Source organism: Astatotilapia calliptera, chromosome 8, assembly GCF_964374335.1.
Source record: "Astatotilapia calliptera chromosome 8, fAstCal68.1, whole genome shotgun sequence".
NCBI classification, from domain to species: domain Eukaryota; kingdom Metazoa; phylum Chordata; class Actinopteri; order Cichliformes; family Cichlidae; genus Astatotilapia; species Astatotilapia calliptera.
The window spans coordinates 19,829,596-19,847,146 of record NC_137429.1 but is presented as its reverse complement, the minus strand read 5'-3'; the positions used below and the strand labels follow the sequence as shown (position 1 = coordinate 19,847,146).

The following is a 17,551-nucleotide window of genomic DNA, read 5'->3' as shown; positions in this document are numbered from 1 at the left end:
GGACCAACTGTGGATAGTGCATTCATTTTTTTTAATGGTTTTATTTTTTATAGACTCTTTTTTTGTGCAATACACTGAACATTTTGTTCCAGAGATTGTAACTTGTTAAGCGCTTGTGAATGTGCATGTACTTTGTACATTAGAAGCTGTGTCGCATACAAAAGTAACTGGTTTTGATTGTGTTGTAGGAGCTAATGTACTGAATTTTTTTTTCTGTATGTGTATTTTTTTATATCTTTTTTTTCCCTAAAATTTCTGAGAAATGTTGCTGGTCATTTGTTGTGCTGTTTCACACCGTGCCTATTTCCATATCTAATCTGAGTGTATATATCTAATCTGTGATTGTAAATGTCCTTTCTGCTTCTATCACTTTGTGGTCAGGAGTCAGTGACTCTGTTAGGGATTTAATTCAAGATAAGCTGATTTATAGATCATTTTCAACCCCTACACTTAGAACATAATGACCAGCAGCCGCTCTCTTATGAGTGAATGTTCACATCAAATGTACCCTGACTTTGCGTTGGAATGGTTTTGGCGCTAGCCTCAAATGCATAAACAGCCCCAGCGGATGCACTGTAATTTCCTGCATTGAATTCCACAGCAGTGTACGCCGAAAGCAGGTTTGTAACAAGTTGAAAAGCAATAGCTGTGTGTTGATTTAGTCAGGGAGTATTATTTATTACATCATCTTAGGCTAATACATTAACATACATATCTAAAGAATGTCATACAGGGAGTCACAACACTGGATTAGTTTAGTAGGATGATGTCTTTGTGGAGACTTTACGATCCAGTATACATAGGTACGTATAAATTGTATATAGTAACAAGTTGCGTTAAATTGACTGTTTTAATGAATTTGTTTTCTCACTGTCACTGAGCTTTGTATTTTTAAAAGACAGTAAGCCTTCTCTTGGATTGTTTCTAGGCCTCTGTGGCCCCCGTTAAGGTAAACCTGTAATGATAGACTGCTGTTATAAGCCTGTTATTAAACAGTCTCTGATGAGACTAAGTGTTGCTTTACTGCTCCAGTCTGTGTTACCTGAGAGCCTGCAGGTACTGTGTTCTGTTGTGCAACTGTAGCCACTAAAGAGGTTGTATTGACTCTGTGAGTAAAGAGGGAAGGGCTGAAAACAGTGCACAAGCTCTTTTTTTTTTTCATCGTGTGGTGTTGCCTTTTTTATGTTACTGTGCATTTTTTTTATTGTAATGAAATTGTTTTTAATAACTTTTGTAATTCATTCATGTCACGTCTCCAGAGGCAGAATAAATATTTAATGTCTTTATTGTAGAAATGCTGAGGATTCAACTTATTAGAAAAAAATCAAATATTCAGAAACACTTACACAATGAATGACTTTACAAATTTTCATTTTTTCATTTTAAAACTCTTCCTTCTTTAACATCAAAGCTTACAAATAAATTACAAAAACAAATTGCATGTGTTCTTTTGCATAGGCAAGTAAGGAATTGTGTGTTTTTGTGTATACAATAAATATGCAAAACTTGGTAGGCAGACAAAACATGAGGAGCAAATTTGTTCAGATGTTGTGCAGTACACAAAAAACACTGATGTTCACATTGAGGTTGGTATTGTGCCAGCTACAGTAAGTCAGGCTTCACTCTCGTCGTTCAGTCTTCAAACATGGCTAATCTTTTTGCTTCAGCTCCATAGTAGACAAGGACTTTTCAGGCTTTCTTGCCTTCCTGTACATGTAGGCCATAAGGATGGTGACCACCAATAGCAGCATGCCGAGGGCCAACAGGATCCACTGGCCGACTGTGGCAGCCGACCTGTTCACATTTAAACCCAGGAAATCCACTGTTTTAGCTTCACCTGTTGGAGATTCACCTGTTGGGGATACAAACATGTTTAAATGGTTGTTTTTCACTCAGCAATTAAAACATAAAGGGTACGTGTGCAGTTATTTTCAAATGGCTTCTTCTTGTGCTTATTTTGGAAAGCAATGGGGAAGAAACATTTCCATCTACAGAGATCAGTAAAAGCTGCTTCAACAAGAGGCCCAGCAGTAGCTAGGTATTTACAAGAGCTATTCCTCTTCATACCAAGAGGTGGCGCAGGTTGATATGTCTTAATTAGAAAACTGCTGTTGTTCTGTGAGTAACAATGCACATGTGTGAAAACATTTCTGTGTCGGTACTAGTTTCAGATAATAATAATGAAAGATAATAATGAAATTAATACTTTTAAAAAGCATTAAAAATCATTTCCATACTAATTAATTTAGTTTTGCATCTAGTTATTGGTTTCATAATTTAATCTCTCCAATAAGAGATGCGTTCACTTTTCTCCACTATCCCTACCAGGGCCTTTCTTTCACTTTCTTAGTAATGTTTTTATCAATTCAGTCAGAGTGTGAGCATTGTAAAACAAAATGAGTAGGAGATTCATTTCAGCTGCAGCAGAGGAGAAACACACACACAAAGAATTCCCATGTGTGTTTCTTTTTTTTCAGAGTAGGTGTTCAGAAACGTTTGGCCTTGACTATGGAAAACTTATTAGCAAAGTTTTGATGAGTGAATACATGTATGTGTTTCTGTTAACATACTAAAAGGCTTCCAGTCGTAATCTGGCCACCCGCGAACATCATTGTTCTTGCTGTTCTCCTTCTCAAGCCATTCAATGAGAGGTTGGAAGTACTCCATGAGTGGCTGGGCACTCATTTTGGACTCGCCAGTGATCATAGCCATAGCCTCAGGCCAGGGCTTGCTGAAGCCCAGCTTCATTACATCACTGAAAACAGCAATAGAAAGGTTAGAGAGAAGGTCAGAGAAGACTAGGATAACTAATAAGGATGTCTCGGATAAACAATTAAACTGCCAGTGCTGAAAACAAAAAAATAGCATACATATGAGCATCTCCACTTGCGTGTGTGTAAGTGTGCGTACTAACCCTAAGAGCTTTCCAGCTTCTTTGGATTGGTAGATGTCACAAGTGTATAAAGGTCCATTATGCTTGGCAGCATTACACAGAGCTTTGTGGAACTGAAACTGGATGACGAAGCTGACAAAATACCTGATTGAAGATGATAAAAAAAAAGTAGGGTCAGCACTATGCTCAGTGTACAGTTGTGCTACTGCACAATAGTAAGATCGTGTTGTGTTCCACAGCATATTTATCTTATCAATCATGATGAGGTGATGAGTATGGAATCATTTATCACTTATCGGTGATAAAATATCACATGCGTTTGTTCTTGAGAATCAGAAAGCCTTACCTGACGTAGGGAACGTTAGCTGGGATGTGGAACTTTGCACCTGGGTCAAAGTCCTCCTCAGTGCGTGTTACAGGTGGGCACAATCCCTGGTACTTCAATCTGCAATACAAAGAAAAGAGGCATGCATGCTTGTTATAATTCCTTAGTGAATCATCATCTATGAATGCAATAAATGCAATTTCTGTGATATAAACTTTACCTGAGGTTCCACCATTCTTTATTGTACTCGGTGTGTGGGATGCGTCCATCAAACACCTTCCACCTCCATTGGTCCATCAGGTAGCCGAAAGGTAGGAAGGCAATCTTGTCAAGTGCAATGCTCATCAGGAAGTTGATGTCACTCTCTAAATGAGGTGTTTATCAATGCCAAAATCATATGCTGTAATACAGCAACATGCATTCAAAGATTTTGCTTTTGTTGCAAACATCACTCACCATAGTTGTTCTCAACCTTGTCCAGGAGGCCGATGCTCTGCAGATGTTTGGGTGTCGACACAGACAAGGCAAGTACATCTCCAATGGCCTCATGAAAGCCGGGGTTGGCTCCGTCACGGAAGGACACGGGCTGGTTTTTGTACTGCAGGAAATACTGAATGTGGCCCATCTCGTGGTGCACGGTGATCAGGTCATCCATTGTGACAACAGTGCACTGCTTGATCCTGGAGAAGCAACCAAAGAAATCATTAGAGCAAATTATGAAAATGTTTCAAAGACAAACTCATGACTCCACCTCACACAAATAATACTAATAATAGACATAGTAAACATATATAGTTTATATGTTCTGCTAAAACAATATCCAAAGTAATACAAAAATACCCTTTTACTTAGCCATGCCTATCTTTGCCTTCTCAGAGCCAATAGTTTTTCTTTGAGGACAAACTGTGGCAGCCCAACAGGAAGGAGACATATAATATAATCTCCAACAGTTTGGAAATTATATTAGAAATGATCAAGGGTTGGAGAAGATTTGAGGTGGATGCCACAGTGGAGCAGCATGTTAGGGCAGTTGCTGATTCTAAACCAACCATATTAGTGAACAGAAAGCAAATGAGGCTCTTACATTAGCTGAACATGCGTGAAAAGAAGAAGACTATAAAAGTTTTTCGTACATGCCATCCCATTTCATTATCAGGCTTCTTCAGGGAGTGCCTTTGTTAAGTATCATATAAAGATTCTGAGATTTTACTGATATTCTGTAAGATTTTGGTAAGGCTTCCAGGCTGCTACGTGTCTCTTGATTCTAGCTTGAAGGGGAAAAAGGTTAGGCTCAACCTGAAGTCTTTTCGGTTATAGAAGTCCCACGCAGAGGCGTGGCACACCACCTGGCGTCCATCAGACGGCTTCTCCAGCATAGATTTGTTCCAGAATTCCGGCGGCATTGGCTCCAAACCAAGTGAGGTGAAAAATTTGTCAGATTCCTGAAACATTCTGATGGCATCCCATCCCTGAGTGAGAGAAATGAGAAAGACTGTAAGAAAAGATGCTTGCATATGTTTTCTGCATGCTTCCTTGGATTTGGAAGTGTGCAGTAATGGCTTTAAAGCAACGGCTGGTTCATGCATCGATTCACCTGCTGCACCATGGCTGGGGTGGCGTCAACCTGTGTAGCGTCTGGGTAGGGTATGACCAAATCCATTATGCCAGACCACGTCTGTGCCCACATGTTGCCTGAAAAAGAGAAAAAACAGTACTCATGTTCCATATTTTTAGTCTTAAGAAGTCAGGTAGAAGGTCATCGGCTGTGCCAGTGTTTAACCAAGTGGGATTTAGGACTGTGAGTCGCTCCAATCCCTGACCATGTGGAACTGTCACACACAATCTCACGCTTGATGCCCCTGAAAGCAAATTAAATCTTGGCTAAATCCAAACGCTTCTACAGTCAACGACAGAATATGAAGGGGCTACTCTCAGACATAAAAGGAGAGTTGTGTCTATAGTGTTAGAATACTTGGGATTCCAAAGTGAAACGCTGGCTGAAAAGTGGTTCTGTCCTGTGACCTTGCTATCATCAAAAAAACTAAATATCTGAAGTCCACATAGAGCCTCGAGTGCAGTCAAATCGCATTACTTACCAAGTAAATGAGCAGGAATAGGCCCCTTTAGGTTGATATAGTTGGAGCCATACTTATTGTATAGACCCCTTCGAACATAAGCATGCAAGTTTAGATAGAGTGGCTCCAGCTCCTTCCACAGAGTCTCCAGATCTTCTTCAAAGGTAGGCGTTTCATACAGGGAACGCCAGAAAGCTCCATTATCAGAGTGACCTACAGAGAATGCCAGAGAGAAACACCTTAATACTAATCAGAGGAATACTTTAAACATCATCATGTAAAGTGTTTTGATTTGGAGAAGTGATTTATTTCATATTACTGGCGTGTCAGAAAAAGGCTGCTGTTTATTTGAGAGTAAAACATTCACCTAGCATGTTGCATAATCCAACAATTTTTAGTAAATAATTAACAGTATATATAGTTCAAATCTGCTGACTGTATAGCAGATATCTTTTTATTAGGTCTTCATTTCCTAAACACTGACAAGTAATGTGTAATCTTAAACTCTATATAAGATAAAGTGTGTTTTTATTACTATATAACGTCAGCCGCCTGGTGTGATAATACATTCTGCTGTGTCACTGCAAAATGGAAAAATCTCTTTGATAAAATACCTGAAAGGACAATATTTTAAAAGACAAATTGTTTAAAATTTTAAAACTTTTAGGTAAAGAAAAAGAAAAACCTTGGGTGTGATGAAGCTTAGGACTCTGGCTGAGGATAAGTGCTGTGGAGCAAATGATTTAACTCCTGGTCTTGATAAAATGTGAATCTGTGTGCGACAGTTTACTGCAAATCCTTATATGTCCTCATTGTTTAGATATACCATCAGCCAAATACCCTGTGTGTACACACAGCTCTGTCACTTTGGAGATACTGTATATGTACACACACACTTTGTTAGACACACTTGTTCAGCTGCTCATTAATGCAAGCGCTTAATCACATCAGCCAGTCATATTAGATTAGATTAGATTAGATTAGATTAGATTAGATAGAACTTTATTAATCCCTCGGGTGGGTTCCTCTGGGAAATATGGCAGCAGTTCATAAAGACATGATCAAGACGGCCTGTTTAAGTTTAAACTGAGCATCTAAATGAAGAAGAGAGGTGATATGAGTGAGTTTTCAATGTTGTAGTATTTATGAAACTGCTGACCTACTGGATATTTCCCACACAACCATCTCTGAGTTTTATAGAGAATAAAAGCAGCAGTTCTCTGGGTGAAATGCCTCTCTGAGGAATGTTTCTAGCACTTTGTTGAATCTCTGCCGAGGAGGCAGCTCTGAATGCAAAAGGGGGTTGAACTCGGAACCTAACAAAGTATCTGGTGAGTATAAATATGATGGACTGACTAAAGCAGTTCCTTGACTCCACTTATTTATATTAACCACACTTTGACTGCCATGCATCTGAAAAAAAATCTGTTCTATAACTGCTGTCTCCATCAAGGCCAAACTTTTGAAAGTTTTCCAGCAGGACAGATTAATGAAGAATCTCACAGTAGGAGTAAAATTACATTTAAATGTCATACCATTTAGTGTGGCAGCTTTGTTGGCCAGTTCAACATATCTCTTATAATCCTGACGGAGTACTTTGCCAGCAGCATCTCGCCATCCTTTCCAGGCAAATAGCAGCTCATCGTAATCCCTGGACTCTGCCATGATCTTCTGGAGATCTGAAACAGATTTTAAAATATTTCATCATGCAAACTTTGCTCACTGTATACTCTCTAAGGCAGTGTGATAATAATTGTACTATTTAGCCTTATCACGTGTATCAGCTACCAAAAGCCATTATTTATCTGGAAGTCAATCTGCAGCATTTTTTCCATAGTCATACCTGGATCCAGAGGGAGGCATTCATTATTCTCTCTGCAGACCTCAGCCACGCTGTACTTGGTCTCCATGTTGGACAGGAGCGTATTGTACTAAAAAGGTAAAAAAAAAAAAAACTACTTTTGATCCAAGTGAAATTATTAGCAGGTTGTGACATTTATTAAATGTATCTGACAGATTTCTACAGCTGCTCTGGAGCCAAGACCTCATCAGATAAATGCATTTCTTTTAGAATAGAGTAGGGTTATTTGCACCTTCCTAAAACAATGCCAACATATTCACATTGGTGCAAGTGGGGTCAAAACAAAGAGACATTCCTTTAAATATATTTCATGTATAGTCTTTGATTGCGGTAGCTTATATTCTCCCTCCCTTTTGCATGTCCATCGTTGTTGAGGAACACTTAGAGGTGTTTTAAACATCAAGCAAGCAGCTCTGAATACTCTCACACAGGAATTGCCTTCACACCTCTTCCAGTTCTGCAGAGGGGAGCGCAGCCCTCTCGATGTCACTGAGTTTTTTAATGATGCGTTTGACCGAGCCATCTTGGAAGTCAGTGGTGTCGTATTGACGGGCCTGCAGTCCATACTTCAAGGTGTGTGCTGACATCTCCAGGTTCTTTTCAAGCTAAGGAAGAATAATGAATAGCATTTATTTTATATTAAACAATTTTCATTATATGCCAATGAAAGCAGGATGGATGGATGGATGGATGGATGGATGGATGGATGGATGGATGGATGGACGGACAGATCAACAAATGGATGGACAGATGGATGGATGGACCAGTGTGTAGGTAATTAGAATCATGCACACATGCATTTATTAGTGACACATTAACTCAATCAGTTATTGATTCATTGACACAGTTTGATCAAGAAAATTCATTTTATTGATTCAGCAAAACTATGAGCAGAGCTGGTGCTTGAGCATGGTTAAGGTAATCTCCTTTGAGCTGGTTGGTCAGTGGGCCTCACCATTGCCTGCTTATTGGCTTCATTGATGTCGGTGTTGTACTTCCAGGAGGCCTCAGTGTATGCATTCCATACCACCTCAGCTGTACTGTTGTACTCTTCCAGAAGCTTCTGCGCATCAAGCTCATCTGTGTTCTTGTCTGTGTAAACAGGAAAAAAGAAAGTCAGTTAAAAATAAGTCACCGAACTAATGTTTCATATGTTTCTAATGCTGCCACTTGTGATGACATTTATAAGATGTAAATAATCTTTGTTGTGCTCAATCCGGTAACTTACCGATATCTTCTGGGTAGCCTTCAGGCATAGGTGGGACCCAGTTGAAGTCTGGCCATCCCAACGTCTCATTCACATTTTGCTTGTTCAACCACTCAATAATTGGCTCAAAGTACTTCATGAGTGAGCTGGCATTTAATTTATTAGTGCCTATAGCATCCTGGAGCACAACTGGCCAGCTTTCAGATGAGCCGGCCTGAAGGACTTTCCTGGAGGGATAAGAGTGAAATTGCATTGCATCTTTATTTTTTCCTTCATAAGCCATTAATTATAATCCTGGTATTTAACTTGAAGGTATAATCAGCTCACTTTAAAATGGCTCCCGCCTCCGCAGACCGGTAGATGTCACATGTGTGCAAGGGACCTGTGTGCTTGGCTGCTTCGCAAAGTTTTTCATGAAACTGGAACTGAAGGATGAAACTGACAAAATATCTGCAGGGGGGAAAAGAAAAGCTTTAACTTTTGCAAATGAAGGTCGTATACCAAACAAGGTAAAAGAAAAAAAAATTAAATGACAGAAAATAATGACTATTTAGAGGATACGAATTATGTAAATTGTGTGTTTGAGGCCACACATATGAAAGCTCTGCAATCTTTTTCTGTTAAAGTAACTGTGTCTGTGATTTTTATTTCCATCTCCTAAATGAAACCAGATGGAGTCAGAGGATTTTCTCATACCACCCCAGCTTCTGCTACATTTCCTGCTATTGTAGGCCCGTAGTATTGTTTTAAAACCGCAAGAAAGTGCCGCACACAATACCATACTTTCAGCTTGTCAGGCATTGTTGCATGTTCACTGCCTTTACGTCAGCCACAGAGTTGCCCTTCACACAATACCTATTATTAAGGCACTAATACAGTACTGTGCAAAGTCTGCACACATGGAAATGCAGCACACAAGGCAAAAACATAGTTTGTGTGATTCGAACAATGAAAGTCAATATTTAATATGATCGTCTTTATTCTTCAACACAGCCTGAACACAGAAGTCTTCAGGAATAGTTCTCCAAACTTCTTCTTGAGAGACATTCAAAGCTCCTTTTTGGATGTTGGCCGCCTTTTGTTCTGTTCTCTGTATAGATGATCCTACTCTGCTTCAATAATGTTCATGTCCGGACTCTGGGGAGGCCGATCCATGACTGATCTTGTTCCATGTTGTGGTTTTTTTCTATCCCGGTACACTTTTAATGTACTGGCAGTGTGTTTGGGATCACTGTCATGCTGAAAATGTAAGTCATTGCAAATCTATAACATAATATTACACGGTGGATTAAAGATTTCATAATTCCAATAATACTGACAAGATCTCCTTGTCAGACTGGCTGAAATCCAGCCCCAAACCATGACAGAGCCTCTATCGTGCTTTACAGATGGCTGTCCTGAAAATATCAATAATCCAATCAATCGTCTCCATCACAGGATGCTTACCTGATGTACGGCGTGTTCCCAGGGATGTGGTATTTTGCCCCAGCATCAAAGTGCTCCTCTGTACGCCTGGTGGGTGGGCAGATGCCTTGATATTTTGTTCTGTTAAAAGAAATAAGAGACAGGTTAATCCAGCAAGACCCCTGCTCTAATAATTACCAGTTTGTCACATGTCAGTCATTGTAATTGGCAATCGTTTCCCTCCAAGATGAATAAAGCACTAACTTTCTTGAGTCTATGCTGGTTGCCTAGCACCCAAAGATGCCTTTTGTTACTCGACTATAGGCTTATCAAGAAAACCATTCTGTCCAAACATATTTCACAAGCAATTCTTTTAACTTGTACAACAGTTTCTATGCATAACCTCCTACCTGAGATACCACCAGTCAGCATTGTAACGCTCCGGAGGGGTCTTTCCACTAAAGACATCCCATCTCCAGAGGTCAATAAGGTAGCCAAAGGGAAGGAAGGCTATCTTCTCCAGAGCCATTTTTAGCAGGTAGTTGGTGTCAGTTTCTAGAGAAACACAAAGCGTCATTTAGTAAAACCAGACAAACAAACAAACAAATAGGATAAGAAAGATATTGATATAAGAATTCATCTCAGTTGTCTGAGTGTATAAAAATCGGGATTTTATTACACTTCTGGTATTGGAGTCTTGGGGATAAATTACACAGTGTTGCAGTGTTGCTTCTAAAAGATGCCCTTATACGGAAGCCTTCTTAGTTATGGTACTGAAGCCCACCAGAAGGGATGTTGGTGGTATGGAAAGGTTTTATTTCTGTGTTCATGTTATTACCGATGTCAGATGTCACAGATTCCAGAAGATTAATGGTTTCCAGATGCTTGGGCGTAGAAACCGAAAGGGACAAAACATCACCGATAGCCTCGTGAAAACCAGGGTTGGCTCCACTGCGGAAGCCCATAGGCTTGTCCTTGTACTGCAGGTAATACTGAATATGTCCCATCTCATGGTGTACAGTGAAGAGCTGTTCCATCGTGACTGTGGTGCACTGCTTAATTCTTAAATAGGGAATGCAATGTGAATAGAATTTTATGTTTTATTAGCAATGAAAAATATGTGAAGCACAACTAAAATTCATTTTACCTGAAATCCTTGCGATTGTAAAAGTCCCAGGCAGACGCGTGGCACACCACCTCTCGACCCTGAGGCTTAACCAGCATGGATCCCTCCCAGAACTCCTCAGGCATCCTCTCCAAACCCAGAGAGGTGAAGAACTCCTCGGCCACACGAAACATGTGTGTGGCGTTATAGCCCTGCGAAGTGGAAACAATCAGGCTAGTCGCAATTAATGCTGTTTGACAAAATTATTTGAATTGCAGTGAAAGCTTGATGGTCTGGAAGAACCAGAGAACGTTCTTTCCCCTCCTCCTTTAACCTAATCTAGTTCCATAAAAGCTTCCCGTCCTACTTACTTGTCTGACCATTTCATCAGTCACATCAATGTTAGGTTTGTCAGGAAATGGGATCATCATATCATAAATGTTGTTCCAGGTCTGGGCCCACATATTTCCTGGGGGTGAGGAGGAAAACACACTTAAGCAACAGTTCTGACTTACTGTGTTGTGGACCACTCACAAGCACTGTAGGAAATGCCTGCTGCAGCATGTTTATGCACAGCAGTGAGATAAGAGCATTATACTACTCCCATGGTGTGCCTGCATCCTAATTCTCTGATCTTATATTGGCCATGGCATATGTGTTTACTACAGATGATTAAAAATTACTGTTTATGTTAAAGACATTAATGTTAAAAATAAATACATCGTAATAAATTACAAATTAAAGACCACCCTGCCCTTTCTCATTTTTTGCTATATTTTTTTGGCCAACCAACTCCTAAGTAATGCATGCATGTACATGTAGCTCATATTGGATGGATACTGCATGCATTTTACCTAGCAAGTGAGCAGGGATAGGTCCTTTAAGGTTGATGTATTTGGGGCCATACTGGTTGTAGAGCTGGCGGCGCACAAAGGCGTGCAGATTCAGGTAGAGCGGCTCAATGGTCTTGTAGATTTCTTCCAAGTCCTGCCTAAAAGTTTCAGTCTCATACCAAGAGCGCCAGTCATCTCCAGTGTCCTGAAATCCTGAACAGGGCAAAAATGTTAATGTGGTCATTTCTACTTCTGTGTCCTCACTCTGCTTTGCTTCTTCTTCCCTCCATTAGGAATCTCCTGCTCGATATCAACAGCTAGAAAGGAGTACTTACCATCAGCTCGCGAGGCTTTGTTGCTGAGCCCCACAAAGCTTGGATAGTACTGTTTGAGTGGCACGCCTGACGCATTGTGCCAGCCCTCCCAGGCATACAGCAGCGTCTTGTAGCTCCTGGAGTTAGCCATGATCTTTGTGAGCTCTTTAAAATAGAAATGCAAAAAGATGTGGAAAAAGTGTTACAATCAGGAAGATGCTAATCCGGTGCATTACACTCAAAAGCTTCAGGTTTTCCTGAACACATGGTGATGTGCTGGTGGTTAGATTACTGTCTGCTCGCGTTATCACAGCAGGAAGACTTGTGATAACTCAGTGTTATTTTGACAATTACTTAAACCAACAATTTTCTTCAAAATCCCAGAGAGAGGAAATGAAGGTTAGGAAAAGGTGAGGTGAGCTGCACAGAAAATGGCAGGGAAAAGCGACACCTGGAAGTTTTTGTTATGATAGAGACAGTAGTGTTTTTGTGAGTGGAATGCATCATGGAGTAACCCAAGATGGATGATTTCCAAGAATAAGAAACCAATAACAGGGACTGCACCTTAATGAACGCATTTACTTATACAAACAAAAAAATTGTAGCAGAACTGATTGGTTTTGCACTCTTGCCTCACTGTTACTTTATGAAGTTTTTGCCAGCAAAGCACAAAGGACTATTGTTCACAATTAACACTGCTGAAGTTAAAAGCTACCCATGTGTTTTTTCTCTAGATTTTCACTCAAAATAACCACAGCACTTCCCCCGGAGACCTCCCTGAAGTGAATATCCCCATCCTGCTACTTTTAAAAGCTGATAAGATCTTAATCGCTTAAAAGTGTTTTCTTCCCCGGGCATCGTTGACTTGTTCATATTCTTTAACACTGCCTTGTTTCGCCTTGAACATCTTAAAAATTCTTGCATCATATCATTTGCTTGTCTTGTTTGATCTTCAAAACTGAGCATTTATTATAGTGAACTCACCAGGTTCCAGACTCCAGCTGATGTTTGGCTGTGGGTGCACCTTAGATGTCGAATAAATATTGTCCATGGTGCTCAGAATGGTGTTATACTGTAGAGAATTTTTTTTAAAAAGATACAAAAGAGTTTAGCAGTGTCACAAACATGGTTACCGACTTGTTAAATATCTGACAGACAAACCTCCTCTCTTTCTTTCGGGAGAAGGTTGGCAGCACCGAGTAGCATGATCTTTTCCATCAATTTTTTGTCTTTAGGGTCAGGAAGGGTGTCGAGAACTCCAGAAGAGAAGACCTGCTTAGCCTTGATCCCCCATGCCTCCACGAATGCCTGTTCTTCAAGAGATGCACTTACCTAAAGACAAAACAAGGTAGACGTAAATGATACGGCTACTAAATATTTTAAACAGTGCATTGATAGGTCTCTCAAGAGGTAGCAATAAATAATAATTATCAATAATGTTTATGGCATGTGTTTTTTTAAACCATGAAAAAGCCAAAGGTGCAGGATCATTCTTTTTTTTCCTTTCTTTTTTTTTTGTAAATATTTGAATTATTGATATCTGTCAAGAGCATAAGTGAACACTTGAGAAAACTCAGACTTGGTGAAAGTCTCTGTTGAGCTGTACTGTAAGAACTAGCTGTTGGCACAAAGTCATACGGGGTTGGACTCTTATTATCAGCTTGTTATAACACATGCCAGTTTTTTGTGAAGACTGTCATCCTCCAGAAAATGAAAGGACGGATCAGTTTTACAAGCTCCTATTATAGACCAGAGTGCACTTTCAAAGCAATGTAACTGCCAGCATCCGTGTAAAACATATCTTATGCAACGCGGGTGTCTTTCTTCATCTTGCATCATGAGTCTGCAATTCATTTTTCCGTGGACCCACACGAGAAACTGGGACTGTTGTGGAGGGCTGCACCAACTCAGTAGGACTGAGTCTGGCTTATCGGTGTGGCCCTCCATAACAGTCCCAGTTTCTCGTGTGGGTCCTCGGAAAAAAATGTATTGCCCAAGCAGCACAACTACAGTGGCATACTGAAATACGCAGTCAAACTACTGAGCCTGAACTAAAAAGTGACTCCCACATAAAATAAATAAATATTTATGTTTACAATCTATTAGAAATAAATAATTAAATGTAAAAATAAGAGCAATAGCCTACATTTAGTCTCCCTTAAAGAATCATGCAGATTTCTTGAAATTTGATGGATGGCTGAACATTGAGTTTGATGCAAGGATTTAAGCTAATCTTTATCATTTCTACTTTTTCATCTAATGTCATCATTACCAGCCTTCTGTCTTTGTCCCGTAACTGTGTAACTAGAATATGTCTTCAAGTTGCTGGTTTATTGATAGCTGTAACAATACATCTTCCCCGTGGTGGCAATAAAGAGCTCTACCTATCTACTGAGCAAGTGCTAAGTGAAATAACCCTTGTTCAAGGATAACATCTCTAAAAAGAAAAAAATGCTATAGCTACTCAAGTCCACATGCTTATCTGCTGCTCCAGTAAGTGTCAAGAGCTTCTTTTTATAGCAATCATGAAGACATAGGTCATGAACAATAAGCCTCAGAAGAATGGATGCACTCAAGGCCGCTGTGCCATTCAACACTCATTTGCTCCTCTATAAACTGTGCATCTTATATGCACCTCTGATTTGTAAAGAATTCCTTTAATGGTGTTGCAGCTTTTTATTATTTGTAGTAGGTGTAGAGAAAATCAGACTAGCTTCTATAAGTATGAAAAAGATTACAAAATAATTGCACACGCATATTGATGCAACCATTATTTGCGCCTCACACATGCTGACAGAACAGTAGCTTCTCACAAGTAATGTTTCCACTGTAAGCCTTTCTTATCTGCTTCTTTAGCAGCCTTCCCTAAAATAACAGGCTGCAGGTGAAGGAAAAAAAACAAAGAAATGGTGTGGCTGAGAAGCATTAACTCTGATCTTTGTGCTCTACCTCTCAATCTCTATTTTTCGCAATCATTTTCTGTCTGTAAGCTTGCACTCAATTTCTGCTACATTTATATATTTTCTACTAGTAATAAATTAGTTTACAAATTTAAATTCAATTTTACCTTTTGGAATGAGCTGTCTCACCTATTATTAGCATTTAAACTGATTACAGAAATACAGACTTTACATTTCAATTTTTTAAAGATATTTTTAAAACATCTGCATCTCAAAAAACACTAATGTCAAAGAAAAATGTGCACTAAGTTATGCAACATTTTCTATAATATGAACACATACAAGTAGCATTGAAAAAAAGAAGCTCTGTATGTTTGTAATGAAATGGATGCCAAAGCCTCTGATTTTGACATCTGCTGATATCTAACTTTTTTTCCTATTTGATCCTCTCCACGTACAAAAGTTTAACTTGCAATGACAATCACCTTTGCATCCATTGAAGCGACAAGTAAAGTGTGTTTATGCACATATTTGCTTTTTGTGAACGAGCAGTGTGCAAATATAACTTTTCAAAATATTTAACTGCACAAGATTCGCTGAGCAGCCCATATCGCAAAATGTCTCTGTCAAGCTGACTGGTTACCAGATTAGATGGAGTTCTATGCTCAGATTCACTTTGATCCTTCTTTAAAAAAAACTCAGAGGAGGAAAATATGCTCACGCGCAGCATGTGCGAGGCTGCTTGTCTTTCACCTTCCATCACAAAAGCAGGCTGCGGAACAAAACACATTCTGTAGATTGACCCTGTTCAAGGAGTTCAGTGTGGGACACCTGTTGTGTGTGTGTTTGTCAGGGAAGTAGTGTTCAAAGCCTAGATAGTTTACCAAATTCCTGTTTCAACAGCTGTCCAACAGGACTTGGATGTTTGACTATTTCATGGGTGTGATTTTTCCACACCGCAGCAGCTTTGTTGGTTTCTGACTCCAGTCTCACTGTACTTTTCTGCTGCCTTACTGGCTTTATCGTGTCCCTAAGCTTTTAATGCAACTGTCTCTCAAACCTGTGGTAACATGCAGTTTTAGAACAATTGCAATCTGATATTAACGTGTCGCAGCTCCCTTCTAAGAAACACATTTTGAAATTGCTTTAAAAAGGCATTTTACTGGCTGCAAATATTGCCACGACGGGCTATAAAGACTACTGGTGTGTGCAAAACTACATTTAGTAGAGAGTGCTACCATAAGGACAAAATACTTCAAGCAGAAGAATCATAAAGCAAACAGTTACTCGAGAAAAAAGGCCAACATAAGAGCAGGCGAGACCCATTAGAATTATATTTTAAAGACATTCACACCACAGGCATTCAGATCTCATTTATTTTCCAGTAAAGCGCAAGCAGAGTTGGCTGCGTTGGGAGGAAACTGAGCATGCAATGCTGGAGAGAGATGAATAGTAGTAATCTCCAAGTCAAGCAGAGCTGAGTTCCCCAGAAAACTCTGCATTTCTGGTGACAAGATGCTAGTACTGACAAGAGTGATGTACAGTGGACAATGAAACATCAGCATGAGAGCAAGAGTTGGCCACCGAGTTGTCTTGTGAGCTCGAGACTGCAGATGTCTTACCTGAAGCTTTGAGTTGTGGTCTGTTATGTTGGTGTTGTAGTTCCAGCTGGCAGAGACACTGTGGAAAAACACCTCCTCGGCGGTGCTGTTGTAGTCACTGAGGAACCTTTGTGCATCACTGATGGTGTCTGAATATTCCCCAGGCAGCCAGCTTTCTGGCAGAGCCTCAGATTGCCCAAAGACTGGCAGCAGCAGCAGTACTGACCACAGAAACCTGTCCAAACCAGTACCCATGGCTAGCCCCCACCAAGACACAGTGGAAGAAAAAGCTGTGAAGTGAAGTAGTTGAGTGGAAGGGCTAAAAATACACTTGCTTCAATGAAGTGAGAGTACACCTTCCCCCTGAAGCTGTTGTCTCATCCACTCCTTCACTCGTCCCTTCTTTGCCTCCCAGCCTGGCTGCTGGTGAAATGCACAGGAGTCAACGCAAGCTTCTTTTTAAGTGCCAGTGTAACCCAGCCCACATTTCCCTGCAGCCTTCCCTCTTACTACTTTACACCACTGAACAAAGTACCCCATACACCCCCTTCCTCTGTAATTTTCTCCCTTCCCTTGTTTCCGTTTCTGTTCACCAGCCTGAGAGGATTTGGATGGCTGGCTGATCAGAAGTTTCGGTAACAGAGCAAGATGAGATACAGACTATGACACACTGGTGCAGTGTGCCTGCCTGCTTGGCAGTGGCTCCTCACTAACCAGCAGTGGAGTGTCTGGGAGGGACTCCACATACTTTGCTCTCAGTTTCCTCCTTTAGCTCAGTCAGGAGGGGGAGTTATAAAGACAGGGCAAATGAAAGAGGGGATAAGGGAATGAAGCTGGGGGGTGGGGGGATGGCAGGACTCTGGAGAAAAGGACTGAGAGATCAGCAGAAAAAGGAAGCAAGTAACAAATAAATGGTGAGCAACTTCAGTTGAATATTGTGGTCAGTGTGCATCATGATCATTATGTTCTTGGTTCCCACACATTCATAACGCCACTGTTTAGATTACCTAGAATGAGGATGTTTACACCACTC

The 17,551-nt window shown here is 40.2% G+C and overlaps 1 protein-coding gene across 1 annotated transcript; it reads right to left on the bottom strand.

The window, feature by feature from the left end:
• Positions 1-590: 590 nt before the first annotated feature.
• ace (angiotensin I converting enzyme (peptidyl-dipeptidase A) 1) lies at positions 591-17,087 on the bottom strand. Its single transcript, XM_026178914.2, has 25 exons — positions 16,540-17,087; positions 13,179-13,349; positions 13,002-13,089; positions 12,039-12,182; positions 11,725-11,916; positions 11,242-11,339; positions 10,913-11,082; positions 10,604-10,827; positions 10,176-10,320; positions 9,808-9,906; positions 8,689-8,811; positions 8,383-8,588; positions 8,110-8,246; positions 7,601-7,759; positions 7,137-7,224; positions 6,829-6,972; positions 5,315-5,506; positions 4,813-4,910; positions 4,515-4,687; positions 3,675-3,898; positions 3,439-3,583; positions 3,240-3,338; positions 2,915-3,037; positions 2,571-2,755; positions 591-1,852 (listed from the first exon to the last, which is right to left on the bottom strand). The coding sequence occupies exons 1-25, from the start codon at positions 16,771-16,773 to the stop codon at positions 1,650-1,652; spliced, it is 3,864 nt and encodes a 1,287-aa protein (XP_026034699.2). The 5' UTR covers positions 16,774-17,087; the 3' UTR covers positions 591-1,649.
• Between the last annotated feature and the right edge of the window lie 464 nt (positions 17,088-17,551).

Bases quoted from the DNA above. Each gene is read 5' to 3' on its own strand.
- ace (XM_026178914.2), bottom strand. From the start codon at position 16,773: ATGGGTACTGGTTTGGACAGGTTTCTGTGGTCAGTACTGCTGCTGCTG. The intron at 8,247-8,382 runs GTAAGTTACCGG...CTGTTTACACAG, and splicing joins AGGCTACCCAGAAGATATCG to ACAAGAACACAGATGAGCTT. The intron at 7,760-8,109 runs GTGAGGCCCACT...ATTCTTCCTTAG, and splicing joins AAGCCAATAAGCAGGCAATG to CTTGAAAAGAACCTGGAGAT.